This window comes from Oncorhynchus masou, chromosome 29 (genome assembly GCF_036934945.1).
Source record: "Oncorhynchus masou masou isolate Uvic2021 chromosome 29, UVic_Omas_1.1, whole genome shotgun sequence".
NCBI lineage: Eukaryota > Metazoa > Chordata > Actinopteri > Salmoniformes > Salmonidae > Oncorhynchus > Oncorhynchus masou.
The window spans coordinates 35,852,661-35,875,222 of record NC_088240.1 but is presented as its reverse complement, the minus strand read 5'-3'; the positions used below and the strand labels follow the sequence as shown (position 1 = coordinate 35,875,222).

General features: G+C 43.3%; 2 protein-coding genes across 2 annotated transcripts in view; both read right to left on the bottom strand.

Moving 5' to 3' along the window:
- LOC135519416 (aryl hydrocarbon receptor-like) overlaps positions 1 to 10,338 on the bottom strand; it is a 57,000-nt gene extending 46,662 nt beyond the window's left edge. The window contains 2 exon segments of the mRNA XM_064944628.1: positions 8,115 to 8,302; positions 9,563 to 10,338. Of these exon segments, the coding sequence (XP_064800700.1) occupies positions 8,115 to 8,302; positions 9,563 to 9,603 (229 nt within the window). The 5' untranslated portion in view covers positions 9,604 to 10,338.
- A 7,359-nt stretch (positions 10,339 to 17,697) lies between these two features.
- LOC135519414 (aryl hydrocarbon receptor-like) overlaps positions 17,698 to 22,562 on the bottom strand; it is a 46,706-nt gene continuing 41,841 nt past the window's right edge. The window contains exons 9-11 of the mRNA XM_064944627.1: positions 22,341 to 22,482; positions 20,330 to 22,241; positions 17,698 to 20,140 (exon numbers count right to left, since the gene is read on the bottom strand). Coding sequence (XP_064800699.1) covers positions 20,030 to 20,140; positions 20,330 to 22,241; positions 22,341 to 22,482 — 2,165 coding nt within the window. The 3' untranslated portion in view covers positions 17,698 to 20,029. The remainder of the gene's footprint in view (positions 20,141 to 20,329; positions 22,242 to 22,340; positions 22,483 to 22,562) is intronic.

Below are 22,562 nucleotides of genomic sequence, written 5' to 3'. Positions count from 1 at the left end.
TTGTGTTCAATTGTGTTATTTGCCCCCTATTGGCGCTTTCTGGTACTTAGAAAGACGACGCAAACAGTTAGTCCAGAATTTGTTCTGCACGCATAGAAGCAGCTACAAACAACGCTACGGTGCAGGTCTTTCAATGTAGTTATTTCTTATTTCTTTCTTGAAAAATATTTGTTTGTAAGTTCGATTCAAGCATTTAGCTAATGATGATAATCTTGTTATTGATAGAGTTGCTTACATATCAATGTTGGTTGCATTTACTCACAAATTGCAATGCCTTTAATGTATGTCGTTAGCTGTATTACTTTGCTCATGCGTCATGCAAACGAATTGTAAAATATACAATACTGTAGTTTTGTTACTGTTTCTAGTGTAATATGCTTTGTTATTCTGCATAGATGGTTGTACATTATTAGAGTAATGAAACGAGCCAATTACCATATGAGTAACAATTAGCTATATGGTTTGGCATCATGCCAGATGCATGGTACCTTAGCACGTGCTTTGTATTTATGCAACTTCAAATGTTTAATGTACAGCTACAGTATGTCGGTGTGAATTGAATACTAATGTATATTATTTTCTGTATTTTGCAGTTTCACAACATAAACGTTTTCAATATATTAATTCAAGAAAAGTCACGCCTTGGGAGTTTTATTGAAGACTTAGTTGTTAGCTATCTGTCTAGTTTTGCATGGGAACGCAACTCAAGGGCAGAATACGCGCTGACCAACTAGCTAAGTGTCTTCACTGATATTTTCAACCTCTCCCTGTCAGAGTCTGTAATACATCAACATGTTTTAAGCAGAACACCATAGTGCCTGTGCCCAAGAACACTAAGGTAACCTGTCTAAATGACTACCGACCCGTAGCACTCACGTCTGTAGCCATGAAGTGCTTTGAAAGGCTGGTCATGGCTCACATCAATACCATCATCCCAGAAACCCTTGACCCACTCCAATTTGCATACCGCCCCAACAGATCCACAGATCGGTCTCTATTGCTCTCCACACTGCACTTTCCCACCTGGACAAAAGGAACACCTATGTGAGAATGCTATTCATTGACTACAGCTCAGCGTTCAACACCATATTGCCCTCAAAGCTCACCAATAAGCAAAGGACCCTGGGACTAAACACCTCCCTCTGCAACTGGATCCTGGACTTCTTGACGGGCCGCCCCCAGGCGGTAAGGGTAGGTAACAACACATCTGCCACGCTGATCCTCAACACAGGGGCTCCTCAGAGGCACGTGCTCAGCCCCCTTTAATTGCATCACCCCCCCCCCTCTCCACACCACTGCCACTCTCTGTTGTCATCTATGACTAGGTCACTTTAATTAATTCTACCTACATGTACATACTACCTCAACTAACCGGTGCCCCCACACATTGACTCTGTACCCCCCTGTATATATTGTTATATTATTTTTTACAGCCACTCTTAATTACTTGTTACTTTTATCTCTTATTCTTACCCATGTTTTTTAAACTGCACTGTTGGTTAGGGGCTCGTAAGTAAGCATTTCACTGTAAGGTCTACCTGTTGTACCTGTTGTATTCGGCGCATGTGACTAATACAATTTGATTTGATCAGCTACCTAAGGATGAGGAAGTTCCGCAACAGAAAGCAAATGAACAGAGGGAAGGATGAAAATAAAGGGCAATCCCGCCTCCTGGTTTAGTTGCAAGTAAACTCAGCTTTTCCAGGAATCCCTTGAGTGCTCTTTTTGGATAAGTTACGTTACCTGAGGGCCTGGTCACTTTCTGCCTCGCAGGAAAAACGCATGGTGGCCCTTTTCACCCCTCCGCCTTTACAACAAAACAACTCACAATATAAGGGCCATACCTCGCTCCCAGGGGGCCCCTGGGCATCTTTGTTGGAACAACGGAATGAAATAAAAGGTAGTTGTTACAGATTTAGGGCAAGTGTATTTTCAATGTGTTGTACTTATGTGAAATAGTGTCATACAAAACATGGGTGTCTATTTATAATGCTGGAGGTTGATGCACTTGGGTTTGTGTCAACAGAGTTATTCAGCCTTCCAGTTCAGTCTTCTAATTATACCTTCTAAATGAAGGGCTTTCACATTTACAACGCCCAAAATATTATGAGTGCATTTGATTTGTGTACTCATTTTTGTTCATCATCTGACTGCCAGGCTGGACGAAGAGTGGCACCGTGCTACAGTACAGCGAGCCAGAGAGAAACACAACTGAAGCTTGGCTTGTCTGTGGTTGTTAGTGTAGGGACCTCCATCACAGCGGGAGTGGTCCATTAACAGAGGAAACACTGACATATTAGAGTCCAGAGCCAGAGCTCCGAGAGGGCTTCTTTCAGACAAGCTATACAGCTTTACACACAGTTCTAATTGCTGCAGTCTTATAGCAGCAGCGGGAAGCCATAGTGTGTGTGAGTCTACAGTATGTGTGCCTGTTAATGTATGTCAGAATGACTTCCTACCCTATTCCACATATAGGGAGACTTGGGAGTGGAATTGCAGTTGACATGCTGACTCATGTGCACACACACGCGCACACACACAAACACACACGGGGGAGGGGAGGGGAGGAGGAGGGGGGGTTGGAGATTGCACAATAGCAGACTATTAAGCATATCTTTAATTCTCAAGGGTGAAATATCAATGAAAAAGAACTTACAAAGCCACCAGCAAAACTATGACAGTATTGCATTAGTGTTTACGCTACAGTAAATATCTAGCAGAATATATTACCATAAACAGCAGTTGATGGGTGCGTGCATGACATAATATACAGAAACACATTCTAAATGGACACGTTGACATTCAAACAAAATCCAAATAATCTGAGGCCACCATGGTGTGTCACATGGACCTGGAGTCACAGAGATGACACCCCAATGGCACCCTATTCCGTGTATAGTGCACAACCTTTGACCAGGGTCCATAGGAACCAGTCTATAGGGAATAGGATGCCATTTGGGACACAGACACCACCAAGCTCCTTCCATCTGAGACCCAGGATGTTATAACCTCCCATGTTTCGCTGTGATGAAATTACACCTGCCCCTGCTCCTGGTGGCTGTGTTGTGTAGATTCTGGGTACGGGTAATCCTGGGAGTGAATTGTTGCTTGCTCTAGTTGTAACCTGCTAAGCACAGGGGGCAAGGCCTCTAAGCACGGGGGGCAAGGCCTCTAAGCACAGGGGGCAAGGCCTCTAAGCACAGGGGGCAAGGCCTCTAAGCACAGGGGGCAGGGCCTCTAAGCACAGGGGGCAAGGCTCTAAGCACAGGGGGCAAGGCCTCTAAGCACAGGGGGCAAGGCCTCTCTGGGTAGCCACCCACCTGGTCCAGTTGCAGGATAGAAGGAATCTACTTAGGGCTTGGACACACCGGTAGCGTTTGCCGGCCGAGAGTACTTAGCATCTCTGAACAGAGTGCTGGCTGTAATTTGCAAACCGAGCGCAAAATGATTCTACATTTAGAATCGTGGGGAAATGTTGTTAGTGAGACGTCCGCCAGCAGGTCATCCATAAAACACACTACCTCGAATGAACGGCAGATCAACGGCAGATCAACATTTGGTGCGGTCCCTTAACACCCAGAACAGAACATATTTAATTTGGAACAGGACAGAGTACTGTCTTTATCTGAGACATTAGCATGGACCAAACCAAATGCTGCCTAATGTACCATAAAATATTTTCACATCCAGTCCATCAAAAATGTAAACAGCAGCTGTGAGAGAAGCTGTGACTTAGTCTATAGTGGAGAAATGCCTATGCATACTGTACACAGAATAATTTGGTATTTACTGGTGGTGCTTTAGGTTTTAGCCACTCCTGCTCTTATTCCTTAAAGGCCGAATGCAGCTGTTTTTATATCAATATCAAATAATTTCGGGGTAACAATTAAGTACCATACTATACCATAATTTGCTTTTTAGCAAAAAACTATTTCTCAAGCAAGCATTTTGCTAGGATTGCCTGGGAATGGTTTGAGTGGGGAGGGGAAAACTGAAAACAAGCTGTTATTGGCAGCGAGGTGTGGAACTCTCGTTGTTATTGGTCTATTAACCAATTTACTGCATGGTGATGTCACCATGGAAAACCAAAACTCCCACTCATGCAAATCTGCTGCTTAGAAGGTCCTGTGTATGTTGCATTTTCAACAAGAAACTAACACTGATCACATTTTTTAACACTTATACATTGTTAGTTTCATCAGCTGTTGTACAATATGATACAAAACATAGGAAAAACTGCATTATGACAGCACTTTGCCTTTAAGGCTGGTAGAGGAGGGATGCAAGAAGGACTAAAGACAAGGGAGGGAGGAGGCAGCTGGGATGGATAATACAGTCGGACGGATTACACGGGCTCTGCTAGGCTTTGTTCAACTTGTACAAGACATTTAATTACACACACAGCAACATTGGACTATGGTACAACACACACATCCTGCTGTAGAGATAAACAAAATACAACAGAGGGCATCTGAGGTATTAAAGAAAAATACAGAACATGGCGTCCCTACCATAGCACAATGCTAGTTCACTCCGGTTGTTATTACTAAACCAACAATACACAGCATTAACTGCAGGTAGACTTCATTCATTATTCAGACATTCGGGGTGGCAGGGTAGCCTAGTGGTTAGAGCGTTGAACTAGTAACCGAAAGGTTGCAGGTTCATATCCCCGAACTGATAAAGTACAAATCTGTTGTTCTGCCCCTGAACAGGCATTTAACCCACTGTTCCTAGGCCTTCATTGAAAATAAGAATTTGTTTGTAACTGACTAGCATAGTTATATAAAGGTAATAAATAAAAAATTAACAGCAATTAGTTGGGTGATGATGGTGATGGCTACATGGACTACGAGCCACCATACAGACGCATTAATGGTAATGACGAAAGAAACCAACTCTCCATAAACCAACCACCCTAAACCCAGGACACAGAGCAGCTTTTGGTCTGTGTACATCCAACAAATTATGGTGGGACACAGACACAGCGAGAGACTATGGGTCTGCAGGCAGGCAAGGGCTGTTGATAAGGCTGCAGGTTAAGGTTCACTCTCCTCATGTACTTCTTGAACACCGGCAATGAATCACTGACTATTGTCATGACGTTGGCCTGGGGGTAGGTTTATGACAGTCATAAATACCTCTTTCCCCCTTTTTCCTCTCTCTACCCTACTGATGTTACATTTGCAAACCCATTGGTTAACATAGAGATTATGGGAACATCAGAAGGTGGGGGGAAATGAACTATATTCTGGTAATCCGACCAATGGAACAAATGCGGTGGTACTTAATGAATATGATGTCAGTTCGGTTGTCATCTGAGACATTCTCATCAATGATAAGATGACACACTCTACAGTGGAAAGTCTACACATCAGAGTTATTGGATTAACATGGAATTGTAGTTCAATTTAAATGTTTGAATATGAAATTATTTGTGATGGGATGAAATGTGATTTTAGCTTCTAAAATGTGAGATTTTGGGTTTTCATAAGATAGGGCTCTGTTCAATCAGTGGCCCGCCCCTGTGAAGGGACATGGGCTATAAAACTTTTCAAACACGCCCTCCTCTCCCTTCCTATATAAGCCCTTGACGACAATATAACCTCCTGTTCCGAGGACGACGGTCCGATGTCAGAATGGTTCAGATAATAACTGCAGAACGAAGCCAACATCAGCGTGAGCTTTGGTTGCGAATGGTATGAACTTTGAATTCTTATCCACTACAAAAGTAATAGCTCCTAGCCGATGAGTTGCAAATGAGGGTTAGGAAGGAACAGACAGAGTATCCTGTCTACCACACAACGACGTTACTACAACATATTCAATTTACCAGCAGAGACATTCTTCAAAGGACTTCAAAGGACTCGGTTGGGCAACACGGCATTCCATCTACCACCAACCTACCGAAGCGCAGCTCAGAGTAAATATTTATTGCATTTTCCTTTTCCAAATGGGCGGTAATTTAGAATGCATAAGATACTGTATTTACGATAGCACAGCTTCACCCTATGTTCCTCAGTCTTCCCGCTCTTTCACTCAAACCCAGCCCCTTTTCTTTTGTGTAACAAGCTGTCATATCTGTTCCGCCCGCTTGGGATGTTTTCCTTTATGACGTCATTTGTAATCAAGTTATGATTTAATAATGTGTATGTGTGATTACTTAGGTATTTAGTAAATAAATCATGAAACTCAATTTTGTATTGCTGGTTCAACTTGTTAGCCAGGGTTCGTGCAGAGAACCAAGAATTTACAACTTTCAGATGAGACTGAATTAAGATGTCAATTAATATTGAGTGCTATTGATGTAAAATATTTATAGGTCTTTAAGAGTTTATTCAGGAGATAACAGCTCTATAAATATTATTTTGTGGTGCCCCGACTCTCTAGTTAATTACATTTTACATGATTAGCTCAATCAGGTAATATTAATTACGGAGAAATTATTTCATAGAATAGCATGTCATATCACTCAATCCGGCATAGCCAAAGACACGACACTGTCAAGGAAGGAACTACGCGAATACAGTTACACAACAAAGATAAGAGGGTTTGTCAGCATGCTTTAGCCTGTGACGCTGAAATACAATATCAACAATATATTTTGACAGGCTGAAGACGTGTTAGACCCCTAATACAATAATCAGTTAACCTATAGTGAACCTATCATGATGTTTCATACTCAAGCAAAGTTAAGCAATTTCAGAGATTAAACAACCCCTCGATGACCCGAGAAATGACTAGATTTACCAAGGTAAGAATACTTTCATATGGCTTTTCAATTGATTAAAGCGATAGATGATATAATCCCATAACTAAAGTCTGGTCTGGATTCACCATCACCACCACCCCTTCGGGCAGCGTTTCCCAAACTCGGTCCTCGGGACCCCAGGGGGTGCATGTTTTGGTTTTTGCCCTAACCACTACACAGCTGATTCAAATTTAAAAAAGCTTGATGATAAGTTGATTATTTTAATCAGCTGTGTAGTGCTAGGGCAAAAAAACGAAACGTTCCCCCATTTGGGGTCCCGAGGACTGAGTTTGGGAAACCCTGCCTTGGGGCATCTCCAACCCTCTCCGCAAAGTATTTGTACATGTGCACTTAAGGCATCCCCCTCCCTCCACACTGGAAAAACTATGCATTTGCAATATCTCCCCCAACACACTGGTATCACAAGCCTCGGATCCCATCCGTCTCACCCCAAACAGCCATTTCAAAAAGCTACACTCTTAAACAAACATTGCTCTTCCTCCATTTCATAAATTCTTTAAACTCTGAGATTTCTCTCAATTATTAATGCTTTGAGTACATCCAACGCCCGCATTGCAGCATTCCCTTTAAAAGATCACTGCCTAAATAACAGTGTCTTTCCCTCACAACATAGGAGAGAAAAAATACAAATCCGTCCTCCTTGCATGCAATTCTTTTGTTCCCTCACACACACTTCTCGGTTTTTAATGGAGACCCTGCTTTCTCTTCCATCCTTAACTCCAAATACAGGCAGAGTTACGGGCCTCTATGAAATATTGAGGCCCCTTCTTCTTCTCCAGGATGAAACAATGTGATGGCTGCTGCTCCAGCTGGGACTCTTTCCTTCCACATCACAGCTGATATGTGCTTTGAAGGCATCGGGAAACACAGGCCACATGAGAGACTCAGGAGCTTTATTGTTTTGACATCTTCATAACAGTTCTAGGGATGGGAGCATGAATGACGAGGTTTACAAAGCCACAGTGGCTCCACACAGTGCTTCCCATGACGATGCACAGCAATTACTGCTCTGTTCAACTACTTAGTGTACAGGCAAGACAGCAAGGCAGCACAGGGATGCTGAAAGGGGCTCAGGCTAACTGCTCTGTCAGCTCTCTGCTCTGATGCTGTTTAAGTAGAGCATATTTTTAGTATAGGCTTTAGCTACATGCTGTAGTAGCCCTGTGCTATGGTAATGTGCCCTTGTTCGGTACAAAGTGAGGGATCAGTGGCCCCCTGTTTGCATCCAAGGAGCATCCTTATGTCTACACAGAAAGCACTCGATTGAGGACCTCAAACTAAGGGCCCTATTCAATCAATAGTTCAAGAGTAATAAGGGCGTTCTTTGTGGACTACTTCTTACCAGTGAAGAAGTTCTTGGCCCGGAGGTAGCTGACACTTAGGCGGAGGATGGAGAGTTTGTCCAGGCTGGTGGTGACCTCCTCTGGGAAGGGCAGAAGGCTGGCCAGCCTCTCCAGCTCTCCATTTAGACGGTCCCGGTGGCGCTTGGAGGGGTTCGACTTGGCCCCTTCTGATGGGGGCTGTTTCACCCTGAGAGAGAAGAAACCATTCATTGAAATGTAAAAGTTTTACAGAAAATTCTAGGTAGGTCTTCTGATAAATTATAATGATGGTTGTTCCTTATTAGGGCATTATTAACAATTATTAGCATTATCAATATTTTTACAAATGATCATTTTGTAGAAATCAATAAATCATTCAAATAATTAAAAAAAAATGTCTTAGAGAAACATTAAAATTATGAAAACACATAAGGAAAATACAAAACATTAATTTCCATGTGTGAATGACACAATGTTTTTTAAATTGTTAATACACTTTGACTTATCATGTATAGCGCTCCAACAACCCACTCATGCTTTAACAAATAATTTCAATAAAGAGCATTGAACGCACTGCAGGCATTGTACCATGAACAGCAACACGTTCTCCACTCACAACAAACAATGTTGGTTCAACAAAGATGTATGTATGTAAACAGATGTTAGGCCTATATTCATGTTAGACCAATTTTCCATATTAAATTAGTAAATTACTAAATAGGCTTATTTCAAAAATAATAATACACAGGCTATAAATGGAAATGTAACAATAGTAAAAAGCCTTTTGTTGTATGAATTTGCACAGTGCATTTTGACGCATGAATGGTTCTATTTCAATGAGGAATTCCAGCAGGTGCAAGTGCTCTTAAATATCTGAAAGTTCTTGCCTTATGCATCTGTACCTCCATCACAAACATTGGACATTGTCCGATTCGTTTCCATCAAACATTTTTACCCAGAACCAACGAAAGACATTGTTGACATAAAATAACAAATGCAAAAACAATCATTTATGAAGACAAGTGAAACGTTCGAGAGCATGCTACTTTAAGCTTACTGGGAAATCGAATTAAATATCGAATTACGATCACATTAGATATCCAGAAAATGTTGTACGATTGATTTATGGTAGCCTATATATTCTGTAACAAATGAATACTCGTATAGTCAAACAAACTGTTATACAATGTGAGTGCCTGGTCGAGGCCTTTCTGACACTGTCCTGTAGGGCGCACTAAAAGTTGTTTATTTGTCCTGTCGTGTGCCATCGACTTATCAATTTAACTCAGGTTAAAATATGCTATTTAAATTTGCACACTTGATGACAAATTGACATCTATTTCGAGCTGTCATGGGATGGCCTACTTACAACGGGCACTAAAAGAGTATAGCTGGTATGGGTGCAGGGTTTAAGAACATTACGCTATTTCTGTTTACTTTTCAATTCATAGAAATACAATGTACTTACGCTCTCTGGACTGGTTTTCTCCTTTTACGTCCAGCATACATGATGTGGCTGTATTGCAAGCCCGATGAATCTCCCAAAAATTATATTAGCGTACAGTTGCCTTCGAGCTACATATAGCCCACAAGAAATGTTGTTATACTAATCCTTCAGATGAAGAACGTAAACACATTCGCGAGAGGCCAACCACATCTAAACGAAAAACAACAAACAGTGCTACTTTTAGTTTATATTTTCTCATTTAACTGTGCGCTGATCCAGAGATGGGAGAATAATTCAAATTTCTATAAATGCATGGTGATGCATGGCATCGTTGCGCGCTCAGATTGCCATCCAGACTGCCTCCGTTAAAATTGATAAAATGTATTAAAGTTGCAATGCTGTTTATAATCCATCGACAAGCTTAATTGGTCTGCAAAACAATGCTTCAAACCAATATACAACCCCAGTAATTATTATCCTCGTCTAGCGGAATGGTGATCTTGATGTGCAGTGCCAGTGCATTTAGAAAGGGTTAATCCTTTCCCATGCACCTTCTATGCACCTTTCCAATGATTTCCCAGACATGTTTTTCATATTTTACACTGATAATAATCGAACAAGGTTGTTAGGATATTTTATATATTCTATTAGTCCAATGCTAAACTTCCGCTATACCCAATTATCGAGTCAGGTTCGGGCACGCGCATCACCCTGCTAGGGTCTGGGGCACAGATTTAGGCGGGCACGCGCAATAGGCATGAGGCAAGCAAGAGAGGTCTGCGGGTGCATTATGAGAAAATCTCCTGGAAACACAAGCAACCACGTCAATGTTTGCGCGTTCCTGAGCGGCCTGTTTCGTCCAATCAGAGTGGAGATGAGAGAGTGGAGCCTAAGTGGCCTTTGCTGTATTTGGGTCAGAGGTTAGACTTTTAAATAATGAAACCATGCTATTCTAAATTAATGGTTTAGCATAGCCATGGTGTTGAGATGCAATGCATTAAAAAAAAATGTGTCCACATTTCTACACTTTTGTGCCATAGCATACATTTGATTCATAAAAATGTCTACATACCTGCTGATATGTAACAAAATCCAAACACAGGCCTACTTCTTTGCATATAGATTCATGATTAATCTGATTGCTTTTTGTTGTTGTTTTCATTTATAGGTATGCTTGTAATAGCACGGGAACTGTGTCTGTCTAGGTCAAGGTCTAATAAAATCTTTTACTGCTGGAAAGCAGCTGAGCTTCCCATAATCTTAACAACATGTACACAGGCAGGCTCAAGTGAATGCTTTCACAAAATAAATCTATGAACATGCGTACATGGAGTCATGTGACTGGCAATCCCCATGCTGAGAGAGCAGGGCCTATATGTCCTGTGCTACGTGAAGATGAGAGAGACACATATAGAATCACGTATGTAGAGCAAAGCCTTTTGATTCTCAGTACAAAGCAGTTAGTGGCTGGTAGCTCTCCATACATATCATTGAGCCTGCACCCCAAATATGTTGTTTATGATTTTTTCATGGCTTTTGGGGAATTGTACATTCTGTGTAGTTGTACCAAAATGTAGCAGTGTGCATAATATGCTAAACGAGATGAAAATAGTACAAAATGGGTATGGTTTGGGACATTTTGTTTGTTGTTGGAAACCACTTATACTATAAAAAATAAATATCAACTACAACCAACCCGCAATTCTCACGAGCATTTCAAAATGTCAACTGTCAGTCCCACCACTGCTCAGAGCAGACCAAATATGATGACTGGTGGCATTGTTCATCTTCCCTGCTTTCACTCTTCTTGTATTCAATGAGTGGGGACCTGGCAGTTTTGTTTAGTTGTTTGTCAGTTCATTTGTTTGTTTGCTCTGAAACACAAAACACCAAGCCAAATGGATAGCAGAAATCCCATGGGCCATGATGAGTGTTTCTGCCAGGCCAGCCAGAGAGATGTTGTGTGTTTGTTTAGACACAACCAGTCCCAGGGGCCATCGCCTCCTTTCCCCTTCTCTCCTCCTCTCTTCACTACCACAGCTGTGAATGTGTTTTCCATGCTCACTCAGATCCCAGCAGGACCAAAGAAAAAAATTCAAGCTGTGTCTCTTTTTTTGTGTGCTAGCTGCAAAGGGCTTTTTGGCTAAGTGAGTACACTTGGTAGTGAATACAATACTCAATGTGTTATTGTGTCTGAGGGAGGTGTCAAATTTGTGATTTTGTGTCTGCTCTGCACCTTATTCCAAAGCTGTGAATGGTTCATAAAGGTTAACATTTTGCACTGTGATAACCATCATGCAGTGTTGGGAAGCTATTCTGAAAATATAGTTTACCAAGCTACCAATTACTTCACACTGGAAGAAGATAAAATACACTAAAGCTGCTCTTAAGGAAAATATAGCTTAATGAACTAAAGTTACTTTTAAAAAGTAGTTTACTACATCCAAACTACTTTGTGAAAAATTGTCATATGTAAAATCCGAAAAGTCATCGACTACAAATTGCAAAAATAGATCACTTTGGAGTCATATAGCTTATTAAACACAAAAATTATGTTTAAATTGAGAATTAGGCAGGTTTAATGCCCAAAATGAAAGGAAATGAGTGCCTACTTCACCTATTTTATTGTATTTTTTGCAACAACAAAAAAGTACTGCTTAGTTCCAGTAGTTAGCTAGACTGTTACATGGCAACAACAACAAAACTTAACAACTGAAAACACTACTTTTATTTTAATTTAGTTGAACTACAACCAAGCTACTGCAAAACGATAGACACTGGCTTTGTACAGATATATTTATATGATAGAGTACGTAGAGATCTGGTAAATCTGGTGAGTATAAAGGTCCTAATAATTAAATGTATGTGGACTATCTTTTAGCTACCCAATGGAAATGAACTTCCAGCCTTCTGGTTGCACCGCTAGCCACAGTCCCAAGATACTTTTGTCACACCCTGACCATAGTTTGCTTTGTATGTTCTATGTTTTGTTTGGTCAGGGTGTGATCTGAGTGGGCATTCTATGTTGGATGTCTTGTTTGTCTGTTCCTGTCTTTGTGTTTGTTACACCAGCTGTTTTCGGTTTTTCACATTTCTTGTTTTGTATATTGTTAATTTATCATCTTCATTAAAGATGTATCACAATAACCACGCTGCGTTTTGGTCCGCCTCTCCTTCAACAGAAGAATCCCGTGACAGAATCACCCACCACAACATGACCAAGCGGAGTGGTAACGGGCAACAGCAACAGCGATGTCAGGATTTCGGGACATGGGAGCAGAATCTGGACTACAAAACTTGGGAGGAGGTAGACAGGTGGGCGGTCGACCCAGGGAGTGCCGGAGCCCGCCTGGGATTCGATGGAGCAGTGCGAGGAAGGTTACAGGAGAATGAGGTTGGCGAAGCGAACACGGCTGGCAAGGAAGCCCGAGAGGCAGTCCCAAAAATGTATTGGGAGGGGGGGCACACAGGAAGTGTGGCGAAGCCAGGTAGGAGACCTGCGCCAACTTTCTGTGCTTACCGGGGGGCGAGAGAGACCGGGCAGGCACCTTGTTATGCTGTGGAGCGCACGGTGTCCCCAGTGCGGGTGCATAGCCTGGTGCGGTACATACCAGCTCCGCGTATCGGCCCAGGCTAGAGTGGGCATCGAGCCAAGTGCCATGAAGCCGGCTCTACGCATCTGGTCTCCAGTGCGTCTCCTTGGGCCGGCTTACATGGCACCAGCCTGCGCATGGTTTCCCCGGTGCGCCTGCATAGCCCAGTGCAGGCTATTCCACCTCGCTGCACTGGCAGGGCGACCGGGAGCATTCAACCAGGTAAGGTTGGACAGGCAGTGCTCAAGAGCTCCAGTGCGCCTGCACGGTCCGGTCTATCCGGTGCCACCTACACACACCTGCCCTCCGGTGGCAGCCCCCCGCACCAGGCTTCCTGTCCGTGTCCAGAGCCCAGTACTCCCTGTTTCTCCTCCCCGCACTCGTCCTGAGGTGCGTGTCCTCGGCCCAGTACCACCAGTGCCGGCACCACGCATCAGGCCTATAGTGCGTCCCGCCTGTCCAGCGCTGCTAGAGCCTTCCTCCTCTCCAGCGCGGCCGGAGTCTCCCGCCTGTCCGGCGCTGCCAGAGCTCCCGCCCCTCAGTCCAGAGGCGCCAGAGCCCCTCAGTCCAGAGGCGTCAGAGCCCCTCAGTCCAGAGGCACCAGAGCCCCTCAGTCCCGAGCTGCCCCTCAGTCCCGAGCTGCCCCTCAGTCCCGAGCTGCCCCTCAGTCCCGAGCTGCCCCTCAGTCCCGAGCTGCCCCTCTGTCCCGAGCTGCCCCTCTGTTCCGAGCTGCCCCTCAGTCCAGTGGGTTCATTTACAAGGGTCGCCGTGGTTAGGAGGCCACGGAAGCGGACAATGGGACGGACTAAGACTATGGTGAAGTGGGGGCCACGTCCAGCACCAGAGCCGCCACCGCGGACAGATGCCCACCCAGACCCTCCCCAATAGGTTCAGGTTTTGCGGCCGGAGTCCGCACCTTGGGGGGGGGGGGTACTGTCACACCCTGACCATAGTTTGGTATGTTCTATGTTTTGTTTGGTCAGGGTGTGATCTGAGTGGGCATTCTATGTTGGATGTCTTGTTTGTCTGTTCCTGTCTTTGTGTTTGTTACACCAGATAGGGCTGCTTTCGGTTTTTCACATTTCTTGTTTTGTATATTGTTAATTTATCATCGTCATTAAAGATGTATCACAATAACCACGCTGCGTTTTGGTCCGCCTCTTCTTCAACAGAAGAATCCGTGACAACTTTACTCACTTGGAAGTGATTGTAAATGCACTTATCTAGGCTGGGATCATTTAAACTGTAATACATTCATAAGCAATGTATAACACCCTCATGAGCACTGCATTATAAACATTCATGAAGATCTTTTGAATGTCATATAATGCTTGTAGAGATGTGTTACCTTATAAAAGTGTTATAAAATCTGTCTGAGTGAGTGAACACCCAAATGAAGCGGAACAAGTGGGATTTCCAATGTATATAATGATTATGCCATTTAGCAGACACTTTTATCCAAAGTGATTTACAGTTATGCATGCATACATTTTACGTATGGGTGGAATCAAACCCACACGTTACAAGTGCCATGCTCTACCAACTAAGCTACAAAGGACCACTTGCATTGTCAAAACCCACTGGATGTCGAGTAGAAAACTATTTAAAATAGTTGGTTCTCCTTTTAAATTGCGTGACGTGTCTCCATTGCACAAGTGGTATTTTATTAGAAAAAAATAACTTTATCTGTTAGATTTTACTATATTGTAATGAAATAGCAGGGATAAGGTATTGACGCTCGTGCTGCACGGACGATTTGTTTTATCAGTTCGGACGATTATTCGTTTTATCAGTTCGGTTGCTAGAGACGCGATCCAGTCGTTTAGTCTTTTTTTCCTTATCTCTGGTCATTCGTTCTAAATGTTCCATCGCCATACTGGCCGGCAACGTTCTTATCCCTTGCTAGCTAGCCAACCACGACTAATTTACAGTCACGTCAAAGTGCGGCCAGAATAATAGAAAAGTAGCTGTATTTGCATCTGTTTAAGCTATTTTCTAGACATTTATTTGGATACATCCATAACAATGAGTTTAATGATGCGCGATTTCGCCTGGCATAGAAAATGTGCTCACTTGTCAGGACACTGTTCGGAGGAGCTAGCCAACAACACAGCTAACACAATAATTTCAAACCGAAACTGGAAAGACGGAAAACCAGCTGCACTTTCGTTTGACCTTCTTTCAATTGAAATTTCTTTGTATATACCCATAAAAAGTATGACAGCTCATTCATGATTTCAACTGGTTGAGAAACGCTGCCTGTCTGTCTCCACCCGACAGTCAGATGGAACAGAGTAAATAGGCATTTTAATCTCATAGATTTAGCTGGTGGAAATTTGTGGAATAGACATCGGCTGGTTTTAGCCAATCAGCATTCAGGTTTAGACCCACCCGTTGAATAAATGCACACAATTTCAAATGTATGACTGTTGCTATAAAAAAAGACAACAAAATTTCAATAGATAAAGTCTAGCCTCCTGCAGTTCTTATTCCCAAATCTTGTAGAAAGCACATGTTCTGTAACTATAGATTATCCCATATTCATAAACTGAGACATGCAACATGCTGTATCAGCAGGAGAGCATTTTGTTTAAGACATTACGCCATTGAAAACCTTTATAAATTCGGATGTGAAATCACGTCTTAAATTCCCCAAACTCAATGATATCCGCAAGGAATGTAGCTGCAGTAGAAAAATGATCACTTTCAAAACCACAACTCTTAAAAAAATATGTAATCCTTTTTTCTTTCTTGTACAGTCTCCAAAACTAGCAAAGTCCACTGTAAAGAAAATAGAAAAAAGAGAGAATTCCTGATGAGTGGTTGGCAAACAAAATAGCTTGCGTGAGAGTATAATATTATGCACAGCTGATTGTAAATTTGGATTTCTCTCTTTTCCTTTGCCTTAATCCTTTCATTTAAGTAGAGCACTGGAGTTTTCTTTATGGGTAGCTCGAGTTACCTTCAAACAATCCATTTTCTCTGCTGGAGCAAATTAATCTGAGATAATCAAATGTGGGACATTTATTTCTGTAGTTCTGTGGGATACTTTGGTGAAAATACTATAGCGCATGTAACCCTGTGTATCCATGCACTGTGTGTGTGTGATTGTTAACATACAGGAACCCTGTACTGTCTGTTCCTTTGAGTGCACATCCCTCAATGTGCACAAGTAAATGAGAAGACAAATGAGAAGAAAACGTAGTGAAACTTCTTATGTCCTATAGTGACTCGGTGAATCAGGGGGATCTGTTTGTGAAGAATGCCCACTCTCCCTCTCTCTATGATTAATGACTAAGTAATAGTCAGAGTCTGCGCCAGGGCTTTTATGTGAGTTGTGCCTGCGGGCTGGGCCGGGCAGCATGGTAGGTTATGATTGACGTTGCTGTGTGCCAACCTGTGGCTGCAGGGGCATGGAAACCACATCAAACCCAGCCGTCTCTGTCTCTCTGGTCTCTGCCTGCCACTGTGCAACAGCCCTGATCCCATTATTATAAAACTATAGCAAGACTAATTCACTGATTGAGGATAGAAGGGGTTTCGGGGCAAGTTCAACTGATGCAGATCCAGAAAGAGGTACTTTGGATGCGCAGAGTGGGGTTGAGAGGTGATAATGATGTCATAATGCAGACTCAATGAGAATGGTGCAAAGACGTATCATTTGTTGGCAGATACAGTACTTGTCTGTGAGTGATTGAAGTTTGCCATTCATCAATAGGGCCAGGTTCTTTCATGTCTATTTATGGTTGTAACAGATATTTCTAATTTAATTTGTTTAGTCAATGGTAACATTTGCTTAGATGTTTTATTATTATTCAGGAACACCTTCAGTTACAGTTGATTTAACATCTGTGTTTTTAAAGCGTTGGTCTGTCTGTTTGTCAGAGCATTTAAGGAATCTGTTGGGCGCCACAGTTTGTGTCCTAACTTTCCTCTAGCTCAGTCTAGATTTGTTTTAGCTCTAAGCACAGGTCATCACTAGTTATTACAGCCACAATGTCCTAAATCCCGCGTATCTTCTTAAAATTGTATTTTAAACTTAACCCTAACCTTAACCCTAACCGTAGCCACACTGCTAACCTTATGCCTAACTCAAACATAAAATTAAGACAAAAAAACACATTTTTCTACGATATAGGCCATTTTTGTGGCTGTACTATAGCGGCAGATAGCCTAGTGGGCCAGTAACTGGAAGGTCATTGGTTCAAATCCCAGAGACAGCTCGGTGGAAAAATCTGCCGTTCTGCCCTTGAGTAAGTAAGGCAGTCAACCCCCAAAACTGCTCCCCGGGCATTGATGACGTTGATAAAGGCAGCCCCCCCCCCCCCGCACCTCTCTGATTCAGAGGGGCTAGATAAAATTTTGGTTGAATGCATTCAATTGAGCGCCTGACTAGGTATCCCCATTCCCTAGTGGAAATCCTCAACATGAGTCATGAGTCTTCTCATTGCACTGTTTACATAGGCCAGTGAGATGATTGTTATTCAGTCAACAGTGAAGAGATGCCCCCTCCAGTGGCTAACAGGAGTATTACACTTTAACAATGACCAAGTAACACAGCAGTAAATTATTAGGATTATTTTTAATATGAAATTGAATTGTACAATTAAGAAATAAATGGTAACAAGTAAGTTGGTAATTATCAATACATTGCATACACTATACTTGGCTAAATACAAGTGAACTACACTAAATTATATATTTCTGTGGAAATAAAGGCTTACAAAGAGAATACCTGTCTAACTGATGTTGTAAGGCCACTAGACATAATAACAAAACATACAAATAAACAAACATACAACCAACAAATGCAAAAATGTAAATATTCATAATATATTGATGCTGAACTCTGCAACTGCCTGATGTTGAAGACTGTTGAAGAGTGCGCTTAAAGAATAGCTACATGGCTCAGGGCTAATATACAGTATGCTGTATAGCATACCCTTCCCTTTCTTTTATATAAGCTTTGATACAAGAAACTTTATCAACATTTCAAGGCAGGCAATTTGAAAGCTTGTATATCAGCTGGTTAAAGCAACAAGAACAATTACTAAATACAATTTTAAAAGCCAAAGCTAAATGTGAATATACCCAATACATAGAATAGCTCCCTTTACTATATGTACTTTCCTCTGCCTTACTGAGCTGAGCGAGCTGAAATGGTGAGAGCAGTTTGGCAGGAGAGGCCCTCTTGTTAGCCGGGTTTAGTTTCCTCCATATTCCTCTCATCTATCTTGCCCTGTCATATGAGCAGAATGAGGAAGTAGGTCAAAGGAAATGAAAGGTGGGTGGCCATATTGATTTAGTCTCAGAGCCCTCTGAGGGAGACAAGAGATGAGTGATGACGGGAGCCTTCAGTGTCAGGGGACATTTAAATTGGGAGGATCTGCCATCTTTCTGTCAATCATTGACTGACATGGAGTTCCATTTGTTGAATATGCGGAGTCATCATGGCAGCCTCGTGGGAAGTTCGACTTCTAGTCCCATGTCTGTAGTAACTATGGTTACTATACTAGTCCTTATAGGGCTTCTGCGTCTCTTATAGATGCAGCATTAGGGCCCGCATCCCTCCACAGTTTTATATTATGACCATAAGAAGTTAGCGTATGGCTTAGTGAAGTTTAGATAATACCAAAATAAAACAAAAGCAAAGAAAAACAAACAAAGGGTTTACTACTACTGATATAACATTATCGACATACTGCATCAGAGTATTGTCAAACTGTAATGACATTTGGATACCAATAGCATTACAAGGGGTACCATCTGAAAGCACATGCCTTGCATGGTTCGTCATACTGCCTACTCTGCAACCAACGCAGACATTTCAATGAAATACATCATCTTTTCCTCAGAATGTCTATTAGTACATTTACATTTGAGTAATTTAGCAGATGCTCTTGTCCAGAGCGACTTACAGTATTGAGTCCATACATTTTCATACTGGTCCCCCTTGGGAATCAAACCCACAACCCTGGCGTTGCAAGTGCCATGCTCTACCAACTGAGTTCCACGGGACATTTGTACACTGCTTCATTCACTCTCCAGAACAAGAGAACACAAACACACACGAGCGCCTTTGCACACACACGCTGTAAACATAGTCATATTCATCACAGTCACAAACACAAGTGCACTCACATCGTTTCACATAATGTCTTGATATAAGAATATAGATTCAATTTCTGTATTTACACTCCATACAAAAATGTTTGTTATGACTTTATTTCTGTGTACAACATTAGTATTTTGTTTTGTTTTCCCATGAGTGGAAACTTGAATGGTGTCCTATCACCATCCGACTATAATGTAAGTGCACAAGAAACAAACGTTTGGAGAAGAAAAAAATGAATACGGCTTGCTTCATGAGAATATCACTTTGGGAGTTGGTCATGACCTTAAAAAGCCATGTAGCGCCAGCTATTATAACGGCAGCCAAATGCACTAGTGAGGATTCATACTTCATTCATATCATTGAAGGCAATTAAACAAACAAGTTGTGACAGAAATTGTTGTTTCACGGTAATAAAAACAAAGGCACGGCATCGGCAAAACAAAACAGAAGACGATGCAAAAACACAAAGGAAACCAGTTCAATTTGAAGTTGCCACTTTTTGTTCCATTGCTGACAGAAGTGACAAAGGGTATTTAAAGGAGTCCTTGTATTTACTGCAAACACTGATATGGGGAGATGGGATGGTGTGTTTGACCACACATGATGAGGGGATGGCTTGTCTTCACAACACCCTCACTGAGACCTCTCTTAAGGCAGAGGGTTGTCTATGAAAGCGTACAGATGGAAGGATGAATAGATTCATGGAAGGATGAATAGATTCATGGATGGCTTCCTCTCTCTGTCTGCCATTTGTACCTCGTAAGGTAATGTGACGCATGTTTAGAAGTTGCAATAGTTGATTTGGTTGTGCTCTGTAAAGCACATGGATCCATTTATAAGGGGTGGTAAAGAGAATATTCCATTGCTGTCTATAACAGGGAGGCTTGGAATCTGTTGGGGAAAAAGTATGACAAAAGATAGAATCAGATGCCTGGCTTGTTTCATAAAGTTTCATATCATAAAGTAAAAATGATTCCTATCAAGAAATTAATTCATAACTATTTAGGGCCCTGAGTAAGGAAATAAATCACTGCTCCATCCATAACAGTAGCAGCAGAGGACGAGTGGGTGCTTAGTTACCTGTGTCTGTCCGACTCCGCTGCATCCAGCCAGGTACTGCTGCATGGCCAGTAGGCCCTCAGGTGTGGTTATGTTGGCCACCAGCGGGCGAGACGGGGGGCTGGTGCTGGCGCTGTCCTGGATGACGGCTGACGTGCCCACCACCGGCTCACTGGGGCCCCACTGGAAGTAGCAAGAGCCCTGTGGAGGACTCTGGTCCTGGGGGTCCACCATCCTACTCTGGCATACAGACAACGTGGGGGCCAGCCTGGTGCCATCCACGTGGCTGTTTCCATTAGGTAGTGGGGGTGAGATGTTCTCAAACATGCAGCTACTGGATGGAGCAGGCTGGCCATTGGCCAATCCCCCATGCTGAGTTTGGTGGTACAGTCTGTTGGGGTTCTGTGGCCAAAGGCCTGTGAGAGGGACTCTTTGTGTCTCTGTGTCTTGACTGTGACAGTCAGGGATGAATGTGTGTCCATTTGCCATTATTCCATTCTGTATTGTGCTGGCTGGGGGTGGAAGCTGCTGCTGGTTCTGGGGCCACTGCTGAACTCTCTGGATTTTGAGTGACTGAAATGGTGCACTGTTTCCCTGAAGGCAAGCAGTTGGAAGGGGATTAGATAGATTGAGATTGCTAGATTCAATCTGGGGTGAAACAAAGGCATTACTGGGAATCATGGATGCCCAGCCATCCACCAGACTAGGTGCTACATGGTTGGACTGCGGAACAGAGATCTGTTGTGGTCCGTTTGGTGCCATTGTAGCTGGCAAGCCATTATGAGTGAAAACCTGTGGAGGTGGCTGGTTAGAGTGGACCCGGCCAGTGATACCCTGAGGGCTTCCCATGTGGTTGTTTGGTGCCTGAGCACAGGATCCAGTCATGTTGGTGCAAAACGTAACAGCCCCGTTCTGGCCTGAGCTGTGTGGGATACTGAGCTCGGGGAGCTCCAGAGAGGGGGCGAAGATGTCATTGAGCTGTAGCTGCTGCAGGGTGGGGATGTTCAGGTCCATCTGAGGGATCTGGGGGCCAAAGTGGGAGAGCCTCTGGGTGCTGTTGAACACCTGGTGTGGTCCTGCCTGGTTCTGTCCTGTCAAACCATCTGGTCCATTGCCTGTTACCTGACCATTTAGACTGTTCACTGGGGAGCCATTATGGATAAAGCTGCGGCTGTCACGCAACCCGGGCTTGCACTGTCCTACACCTGTAGGGCTGACCATTCCTGTGAATGGTCCATCCTGGTTGTTGTTGTTAAACACCTCTGTGAACAGGTTTAGGTTAGGGTTGTTGTTGACCATAATGGAGCAGTTGGGCTGGTTACCGCTCCCCTCGCTGCTCTCCTTGAACAAGGCTTCCTCCACGTAAGAGAAGATGTCATTGGTCATGATGTCATCCAGCTCCGGGGAGGTATCCCCGCCCCCAGTCCCGTTGGATTCCTGGCTCAGCCTGAGGAGGGCACTCTCCCACTCCATCAGCTCGGCCGCGTCCACGTCCAGCCCCTGCAGCGTCTCACACAGGTCCCCATCTCGTGCCATCTTCTCCAGGGCGTCTATCATGGCCACCACCGCCGCCTTCTGCTTCACCTCACTGGGGCCGTCACCATCATCATCCCCGTCGGGCCCCTGGGGCTCCATGCTACTCTGCCAGGAGTTACAGGCCACATTGGTGAGCGCTCGGCTGTCCATGAATGCCTGGTCTATGGGTAGCTGAGGCTCCTGGGGCTGGGTGTAGACGGACTCATCTTGCTTCAGTAAGGAGCCCAGCAGAGACTGGGGGTCCAGAGACTCCACCTTGCGGATTTTTGGGGAGTTGGTTTGGAACTCAGTGGCATCCAGAGTGGGGCCGGTCTCGTACAGCAGGGCCTCCCCGGTGGTGAAGCTGAAGGGCAGCTGCATCTTCCTCTGGTGTAAATGCTCCTCTCCCTCGGAATTACTGTATCATATGTATGAATGACTGAATTAATGAATATGCAATCATATATTTTGAGAAACAATAAAAAATTATGATACAGACATATTGCAGATAACTCACAGCAAAGCTCTCTGGCGTGCGATGATGAAGTCAGGTCTTCCTCCTTTGTAGATGAGCCTGGCATTGGCCTGGACCCAGACCCAGCACCCAGTCTTCTGAAGCAGTCTGAACGTGGTCAGACCACTCTCTCCTGTCTTAATCACTGAAAGAAGAAGATTCATAGCATTAGATAAATCTGCAAAAAATATTGATCAAACGAATAAAGAGTTATTATAAAGGATG